The sequence below is a fragment of the Piliocolobus tephrosceles genome, chromosome 12 (assembly GCF_002776525.5).
Source record: "Piliocolobus tephrosceles isolate RC106 chromosome 12, ASM277652v3, whole genome shotgun sequence".
Classification (NCBI taxonomy): Eukaryota; Metazoa; Chordata; class Mammalia; order Primates; family Cercopithecidae; genus Piliocolobus; species Piliocolobus tephrosceles.
The window spans coordinates 110,450,754-110,460,368 of NC_045445.1; the positions used below are offsets into that span (position 1 = coordinate 110,450,754).

General features: G+C 37.4%; 1 protein-coding gene across 2 annotated transcripts in view; it reads right to left on the minus strand.

Annotated features, from left to right (window-relative positions):
* The window catches only part of LOC111536296 (cytochrome b-245 heavy chain), a 34,317-nt gene extending 26,195 nt beyond the window's left edge, over positions 1-8,122 (minus strand). For both annotated transcript variants that reach the window (XM_023202615.2, XM_023202614.2), the window contains exons 1-3: positions 7,967-8,122; positions 5,578-5,673; positions 4,166-4,276 (exon numbers count right to left, since the gene is read on the minus strand). In XM_023202615.2, the coding sequence (XP_023058383.1) occupies positions 4,166-4,276; positions 5,578-5,673; positions 7,967-8,011 (252 nt within the window). In that variant the 5' untranslated portion in view covers positions 8,012-8,122. The remainder of the gene's footprint in view (positions 1-4,165; positions 4,277-5,577; positions 5,674-7,966) is intronic.
* Between the last annotated feature and the right edge of the window lie 1,493 nt (positions 8,123-9,615).

The following is a 9,615-nucleotide window of genomic DNA, read 5'->3' on the forward strand; positions in this document are numbered from 1 at the left end:
AAAATGGGAAGTGGGGCCGGGCGCGGTGGCTCAAGCCTGCAATCCCAGCACTTTGGGAGGCCGAGATGGGCGGATCACGAGGTCAGGAGATCGAGACCATCCTGGCTAACACGGTGAAACCCCGTCTCTACTAAAAAATACAAAAATTAGCCGGGCGCGGTGGCGGGCGCCTGTAGTCCCAACTACACGGGAGGCTGAGGCAGGAGAATGGCGTGAACCCGGGAGGCGGAGCTTGCAGTGAGCTGAGATCCGGCCACTGCACTCCAGCCTGGGCGACAGAGCGAGACTCCGCCTCAAAAAAAAAAAAAAAAAAAAAAGAAAGAAAATGGGAAGTGGAACTAAAAGGAAGTACATATTTTATGGGGTGTAACACGTTACAGAAACTCAAAAGCTCTATTTTTTGTACACTTGATCTCACCACACGCACCATTAATGTGTCTGATTTAGATATTTATATGCAATTGGGAGAAATTTCAAAATCCAGCTTTGAATCTACAGAACTCAGGCAAATAGTTGACAGTAATATCCACACCTGCTGGCAGTAGAATATGTGATAAATATGAATAACACTACCTTATTTGCATAGCACTGTTTATAATTTGGAAATTCCATGTATATTTTCTGCCTCTTCTGTAACACTCTAAGTTCCTTAAGCTCATGGCCTATCTATACTTTACTCTTTACTCACCACATGTCCCCAGTGCTTAGCACATAGATGGCACTCAACAAATATTTATTGACTGACAACTCACTAACTGACAGACTTAAACAATTTAATATACTTTTAGACCAACTTGTGCCTTCTTACATTTATGTTAGTTGACCTGTTTTTCAACTAAAAGAAAAAAATCCATGAGACAGAAAGCCCAAGAGACTAGTGCTAGACCACATGATTAGAGATAGAGGCACACTGAGTGCCTCTGACTTCCAGACTATATAAGGTAACAGATAAAACCTCACCCTCTCACCTTCCTGTTTCTTTCTGATCTTAAGACTAGGACTGCCATCCAGATAGAAATTAGTTTCTGCCTGGCAAGTTGGGTGTTATTAAGGCTTCCTCAGAGATTTTTGTATGCTGAGTTTCACCCTTTCTCCATTTTTCTCAACAAAGCAGTCTGATAGCTTTTACCCCTACCTTTCCTGGAGTGGTGGGGTGGGCAACCCTGGGGCTTTCTTTCTCTAGGTAACCAGAAAGATTACAAAGCAAAGGTTCGACGATTGAGACCTCTAGAAACTGAATGCAAGTTTGTGGCTATTTTGCTTATGTAGTGTCCTACTATCAAGTCCTTGTATTTATAACATCTTTGTCTTTTCTAGTCTAGGTTACTTGGCATGCTCAAATACTCATATACATAATGGCTTTCTAAGATCATAATACTGCAACAGCACAATTTCAAGAAGTTTCGGCAGCAAGATTTAAAGTGAATGGGCTCTGGGGACACAATGACCTGGGTTTGAATGCCAACACTTCCATTTAATTTTGTTCCCACTTTACTGGTTTGATGTGCAGATTTCATGAGGTGAATTCCACTGAGTTTCAATGAGTGGCAGCTATATTATTTCCGACATTAGTCACAGCACACTCACTCATTTTAATCCCAATCAGAGAAGAAGTTTTATTTGAAAAGTTCACATTTCAGGTTAGGAATCCCAGAAGAAAGTACGTGCTTGATCTATAAAAGAATGTTGCTTGGTGAGAGTTTTAAAACATATTCTTTTTATATAAAGATCTATCTAGCTATACAGCCAAGCTTCTCTACAATTTGAAGGGCAGTCTCATTTCATCCCTGTCTTCAGAGACTCTCATGCAGATCTTCCCTCCTGGGTCACAGGAGGCATAAAAGCTGGCATTACAACATGTGCTGCTCATGGGACGTGGTGCTCAACAGCAGTGCAATTTGGACTTGTGGAGTAACCAAGATTTCTTAACAGGTCATCTTGGTGAGAAGTTGCCTGTTTCTCAGGCTTTACTTCCTCTAAATAGAAACTATTCTAATGGGGGTAGGGAGAATAAAAATGAATTGTGTCTCCTTAGAAACAAGGAACTCGCCAGGCAGGTGACTCATGCCTGTAATCCCCATATGTATGGAAGTCAAGGAGGGAGGATCACTTGAACCCAGGAGTTCCAGGCTGCAGTGAGCTGTGATTGTACCACTGCACTCCAGCCTGGGTGATAGAGAACCCAACTCAAAAATAAGCTATAGTACAGGGGCTTCATTTAGCAAATGTTCACTGGGCAAGTACGATATATTAAAAATTATACTTTACAATAGGTGGCTCATTAATAAAACTTTCAATTGAGTGTAATTTTACCTCTGTGATTTCTTATATTTAGAAGATTTTTTGGAAATCCTTGTAATCAATGTCTAATACCAAGTACTGTTGTTAGTTTTTGGTTTTGGTTAGCTGTCAGTTTGCAAGACAACATTGTGTGGCATAGAATTTATGGCTTAAGGAAAGGAACCTCATCACAGAATTTTTCAGAGGAAGATATCACAACTCTTTCTGGAACATCTTAAATTGGTTATCAGCAATTCTTCTTTTTTTTTCTGAGGGAGCGAAGGTGTTACAGTTATTTCTGCCAACTTTTAGTTTAGATTTGTGAGAGCCCAATTTTTGGCAGTTGGTTTAAGATGAAATGGTATTTTGTGAATAGTTAAATCATAAAATAAAAGCTAAATTGTAGCCTCTAGTTCTATATTAGTAAATTAAATGTTATATGTTCTCAAAGAAAAAAATATTCTCTGGATCACCATGAATTTAGTATAACTAGGAAAAACGAGGCATAGTTCAAGGCAAGTTATGCTTATTATTACAGTTTATTTCACAGCCTCCTTCAAATATTCTGTAATTGCCAAATTAAGCATGAACTCCTCAACTATACATATGCAGTTCTAGTTTACCAGCAAAATTCTACCTCTTTTCTCCAGGCTTATGTCAGGCATCTGCCCTGTACAATCCCTACATTCCCACAAAAGTAGTTTACTTTCTGCTCTCCTCCATAAATGATCTCTACTTAATAAGTATTTTTTTTCAAAAAGCTTACTATACCTTTTATTTAAAAAAAAAAAAACGCAGAAGCTACTAGTCATTAATGAACCGTGGAATTGGTCCCACCAGGACACCAATCCTACTTTTTCCAAGCTGCCTTCTTTGGTGTGATCACAGGTGGCAAAAAAATAGTTATAATAATAATACAAAGAGAAGCCAAGGCTGTGCCAATTCTTGGCCTTCAAGAATACTATTTCCTCACTATTTCCTATGCTTCTGTCCATGTCATCCTCTCCACATAGAATGCCTTTCTCTCTCATTTACACCTCTTAGAAGCTTACTTATTTTTATATGCTCATCTCTAATGTCACCTTCTCTAAAATGTCCTTCTTCATTCCCTGGCCCACCTAATACAACTTCTCTCTTGCTTCCCCATAGTATTTTATTTGTAAAGCGTTGTGGGACCCATCATATTTTGCTTTGTATAATATTTATTTGAGTACACTTGTAGATTTTAAGTTCCTTGTTTGTCATCTTTGTATAATAATACTAATAAAAATTTGTATACCATTTTATGGGTTACAGAGATTCTTCCTACTTATTTTTCCCCCTTCTAGCACAGTACATTTAGTGGCTTACTAAATTGTTGAAGTAAGAGTCAAAGGAATTGTGGACATTTAGAAAGCTCTATGCTCCACAGTTTCATGAAGCCAACACTTCTTGGTCACATTCATTGTAGTGTGACTCTGTCCATTGACTCCATCTCCTTGGGATATTATCCACAGAGGATATTTCCTCTGACTTAAATTTTTTTGAATGACACTGAAAGATTAACTCCCAAATATCACATGTTAACTTCCTAAAGCTCTGTATATATGCATATCTAAACATATATATGTGTGTGTGTGTAGATGTGTACATGTGTGCTACTTCATTGCTATTGTTGAGGTGTAGGTGGTTTTGTGTGTTTTTTCAAAATTTGTTTTCCAAATAGTTGTCTTAGGGAGCTCCATCCACAAATAGTACAGAAATACACTAGATAATGGCTTGGCTCATGAATATTCTACAGAAGCTGGAATCCTCACAAACCATTCATTTGTTTTTACCTTAAAAAGGGCATTTTGCTTGATGGCCTTTGAAAATTAGAGGAACTTAGTAAAACATTTTCTCTTACCGCACTGGAACCCCTGAGGAAGGACAGCAGATTTCGACAGACCGGCAAGAGAATCAGCATGCAGTTGAAATTCAGGCAGGCTGCAGGGGCCCTGGCCAGTGCCAGTGCTGACTAGAAGAGGCGGGAAAGGGAGCAGAGTGACTTTTTTGAGCACAGAATGTACCCTGCCCCCACTTCCCCAAGGTTCTCACCATGAGGCCACACACCAGAGACACCAAGTGATCTGGACAGGAAGGTCCTTCAGAGCCAATGGTTTTCCTTTAGGGCTAGCTAGGACCATTTGTTTTCATCTGAAATTGACCTTTTGCCCTAATTCAACATTTTATTATCAAAATGTTCAAACATAAAGAGAAGTTGAAAGAAATGTACAATAAATACCTGTTTATTTATCTCCCAGATTATACCTTTTATGCTTGCTTTATCACATATCTATCTATCCATTCCTGTATCCATCCATCAACTCATCTAATTTTTGATGCATTTCAAAGTAAGAGACATCAGTTCACTTTCCCCTTAACACTTAAGGTGCATATCATTAACTAGAGTTAAGTATCAAGACTTTTAAAGATTTTAAATATTTTCTTAGCACTTAGATTGATCTTAACAGTATCTTAAACTGGTATGGTATAATGCTTTGGCATTATAATTATTATCTTTGTAATGTCTAAAGAAGTTGCATATTTTGGAGGGAGAAAGCATCAATGTGAATAAGCTAACAACAATTATAATAATCTAGCATAATTACATGCTAAAATTATTTATATATGATTTATAATACATATAATAATTAATATTAAGCAATTAATTAATAGTTTCAGCATGATGTAACAAATGTTTTCTGGAGGCAAGAGACCTGACAGTTCAAGGAAACTCAGAATATTAAAGGACCCAAGGAAACTGAAGGGCCTTCACTCTACTGGCCTAGTCAACAGATGTGGTCCTTGAGCAAGTTCCTCGAGTCTCCATATGTAGAGAAAGGTTGATTTTCTGAAGATCATTTCATAATATGTGATTAGGAGCAGAGCTCTTCATGCAAAAATGTAGTAGGAATTACATGACTTAGAAAATATGGAAAGTCCCACTTGTCCCACATGTGTCACTCCTGGATGGATTGCTCCAACCTGGCCTTCCATTTCAGAGTTAGTATTAGATTTCTCCTTTAAGCTAAACAATGGCACATGGTTCTTGGTTGGGGAGGGATGCCACTGGGCCCCTCTGCCCCACTTTTGTTGGTCCCAGACTGGAAGGCTTTAAGTGATTCTTGCCCAGGAAGTTGCAATGGAGGGAGTGAGGCTGATGGTACTGTTGGTTGGTCAGAATATTTACTTAAAATGCTAACAGGAAGATGAACAAGAATGTCTGATGAGAAATGTGAACCGGCCAATATTGCATGGGATGGAATTTATACTTACCCCAAGAAGTTTTCTTGTGTAAAAGAACTTAACTGGAACATCATAAACCCGGTAATACCAGACAAAGAGGAAGACGTTCAACCCCAGCCAAACCAGCTGCACAAGCAGAAAAAAATTGCATGAAGTTTTCGCATTTCAACAGTAGATTCCACACAAGACTGGAGCCAGATAAGGGTCAGGACTTCCCCAAGTGCAACTTTGACAAAGATAGTGACAAAGCTGGATATAACCAGCTTAGAGCCAGCTGTTTCCTCAACGGTGTCACTACACTTGTCTATAATCAAAATCTCTCCACCCTGTGTTATTCTCCATGATTGTTTTATGATTTGGCCGGTATACCAAATTATTAGTGTTACATTCCCCCTCCCTTTTCTTCCTCCTCTGTTTTGCTTAACCTTAGATAGGTAGCTGATAGCAGGCCACTCTACTTAAAATGAGAAAAGAAGGGAACATATTACTATTGCTTTCCCTCCACCAGTATGACACTGCGTTCTGTTTTCACAGGTGCTAATCACCTCCCTCTACCACACAATAATCCAGTTAGTGAATTCTCATCAGCTAAAATTCCAAGCCTTCCATTTTCCTTGATTAGTTTTACTTAATGCTTCAAGGAGAGAATATTGAGCATAGTGAGGGGCATGGGATTTACAACAAAAACAGCTTTCTAGATCATGACAGTTCGTTTTATCTTAAGCACTGACTGGATCAAGTGGTGACCCTATCCAATTCTCTATCTTCAGCTCCATAGTGATCTTTTCTCAACTATGCTTTGAAGCTATTAAATGCCATAGACACTTGATAATATTCTCTCTTTACAAAGAAAAAGGTGCTAAAGCAACTTTCCAATTTCCTGATCTTGTCATTCTTTCTTTACTCTGACTTTCCAAGCTGTGTTTTCACTTTCAAGTGCATGAGTGTATAATTTAGAAGGAGATCATTTCCTGGGAAAAATTGTGGTGAGAGCTAAAAGTATAATTTGAACTTACTTTCTATAGAAATTATTTGCTCTTAAAAATGGTGATAAGAAGTTAAGTTTACAGCTTCGAATGCTCAGAAGAATTATCTATTGCAGTAAAATGTTGGTTTGGCATAAAAAATTTTTATGACAAAATATTTGTTGTTTTTATTTTATTTGTGCCACTAATTTCTTTCTATATTTAAAACTCAAAGACTCATTATTCTTCATGATAAATTTTTACAAAAGTTCCATTCTTATTCCATTCATAATTGTTCTTTTTAACATCTGTGTAATGCTTCTATTGGTTATTTAGAAAGGCTATTTAAAAATCTCATTTCTGGGCCAGGCACAGTGGCTCACGCCTGTAATCCCAGCACTTTGGGAGGCTGAGGCAGGCGGATCACAAGGTTAGGAGATCGAGACCATCCTGGTTAACACAGTGAGACCCCGTCTCTACCAAAAATACAAAAAACTTAGCCGGGGGTGGTGGCGGGCACCTGTAGTCCCAGCTACTTGGGAGGCTGAGGCAGGAGAATGGCATGAACCTGGGAGGCAGAGCTTGCAGTGAGCCGAGATTGCACCACTGCACTCCAGCCTGGGTGACAGAGCGAGACTCAGTCTCAAAAAAAAAAAAAAAAAAAAAAAAAAAATCACATTTCTATCTACCCAATTTGTCCATTATTGCTTTGCCGCCGATAACACCATTTTAGGAGAATAGTTGATTTTCTTTATTTTAAAAAGTACAGAAATCATTGCATCCATTTGTAAATTAGCTATATCTTTACTTACATAGATTGTTTCTCAAGATAGATTATATTGATTTATATATATACAATTATATATAATATACATACTACATATCTGTGAACCTAGACTTATTTCAATTCTGTTCTTTTGAATTTTTATAAATCTTGTAAATAACTCAAATTTACATCTCTGAGAAAAGAAGTTACTTGTTTTTTAAAAGAAGTTTGAGAAATTTTATTATATTTAGTGTAATTACTGAAATAAAGGCCAACTTCCCATACATGAGTCAATCTTATATTTTTAATTTAGAAAATGGTATAAAATTTCAATCGGTCATTTTAAAGGTAGTATAAACACATAGATATTGTGCGTCTCAGTAGACATTACTAAACAACTCAGAATCAGAGATCATTAGCATGAATATTTTCTACTCCTGCAAAATGCCGGCTAAGTTAGGCCTCCTAGGAATTCAGAAGTAAGCTAGAAGTGAGCCCACAGATATGTTCTTTCCATTAAGGAATTTGGAAGAATGGACTCAGTCTGTTTACAGATAGATATATGTTCACATAGTAAATCAGTTTCAACACAATTTCTCAAATGAACAAAAAAGCTTTGGTCTATTTTAGTTCCAAGATAACCTGAAGAAGTCAGAACATTTATAACTTATCTCTTGTTGGTACTTACAATGACAAAAATGGAGAGCCCCTCATTCACAGCCCAGTTCCCCATGGTGGCAGATGTTGAATGTGTTGTGTTTGCCTTTCTTCTATACTATGCTTCTTCTTCCAATGAGGAAATGAAAACAGCAGCCCTGGGGCAATCGGTTTCCTTTTCTTTTATCAGAAATTGGCTAATAATCATTGGTCAACTGAAAAGCTTGCATCCATAACAAACTTAAATCTTTAAACCTCAACAACTACAAAAAAAAAAGGGTCTATAATGATCCAGTCACAATTAAACATAATGGAAAATGAAACCAATTTCTACAACTAAGAGATAAATAACTGCATTTTAAGGGATGCATTTTACACAGTGAAATAACTTTTTAACTAATCAGCTATTTGCTTGCAATTTTTAAGTCACTCAAGTAAACATGACTTGGTGCTGGGTAAAACATTAAACAGGTGTGATTTTGAAAGGCTGGAACAGCATTTATAGCCTTGTTGAGAAAAGTAGTAACAACTGTAATGGTTGATATTTACAAGACGCTTACTATGTGCCGATTTTATGTGCTATATATGTCTCTATATATGTGCGTGTGTATGTTCATATATAGACATTATATATATATTTATATATATAATTTGAAACATACATATATAAATACAGATGTTTTGGCCAATGGGGAACCACATGTATGACAGTGGTCCCATAAGATTATAAAGGTGTTGGCCAGGCACAGTGGCTCACACCTGTAATCCCAGCACTTTGAGAGGCTGAGGGGGGCGGATCACTTGAGGTCAGGAGTTTGGGACCAACCTGGCCAACATGGTGAAACCCCATCTCTACTAAAAATACAAAAATTAGCTGGGCATGGTGGCGGGTGCCTGTAGTCCCAGCTACTCAGGAGGCTAAGGGAGGATAATCACTTGAACCTGGGAGTCGTTGCAGTGAGCCGAGATTGTGTCATTGCACTCCAGCCTGGGCAACAGAGCGGGACTCCATCTCTCTCTCTCTCTTTCTGTCTATCTATCTATCTATCTATCTATCTATCTATCTATCTATCTATGTGTATATATATATATATATTTGTGTGTGTGCTGAAAAATTTCTACTGTCTAGTGACATTGTAGCATAACACATTACTCATGTGTTTGTGGTAATAATGCTGGTGTAAACAAACCTACTGAGCTGCCAGTTGTAACAAGTATAGCACATACGATTATGTACATTACATAGTACTTGATAGTAAAAATAGATGACCATGTTATTGGTTCACTTATTTACTAGACTATACTTTTAATCATTATTTTAGAGTATACTCCTACTTATAAAAAAAAAGTTAACTTTAAAAGAATCTCAGGCAGGTCCTTCAGAAGGTATTCCAGAAGAATGCATTGCTGTCATAGATGACAGCTCCATGCATGTTAGTGTCCTTGAAGACTGTCCAGTGGGACAAGATGTGGAGGTGGAAGATAGTGATACTAATGATCCTGACTTTGTGTGGGTCTAGGCTAATGTGTATGTTTGTGTCTTAGCGTTTAACAAAAATGTTTTAAAGGTAAAAAATAAAAATAAAAATTTTAAAAACAGAATAAAGCTTCTAGAATATGGGTATTAAAAACAATTTTGTACAGCTGTTAACTTTTTTGTTTTAAGCTTAGGGTTATTAC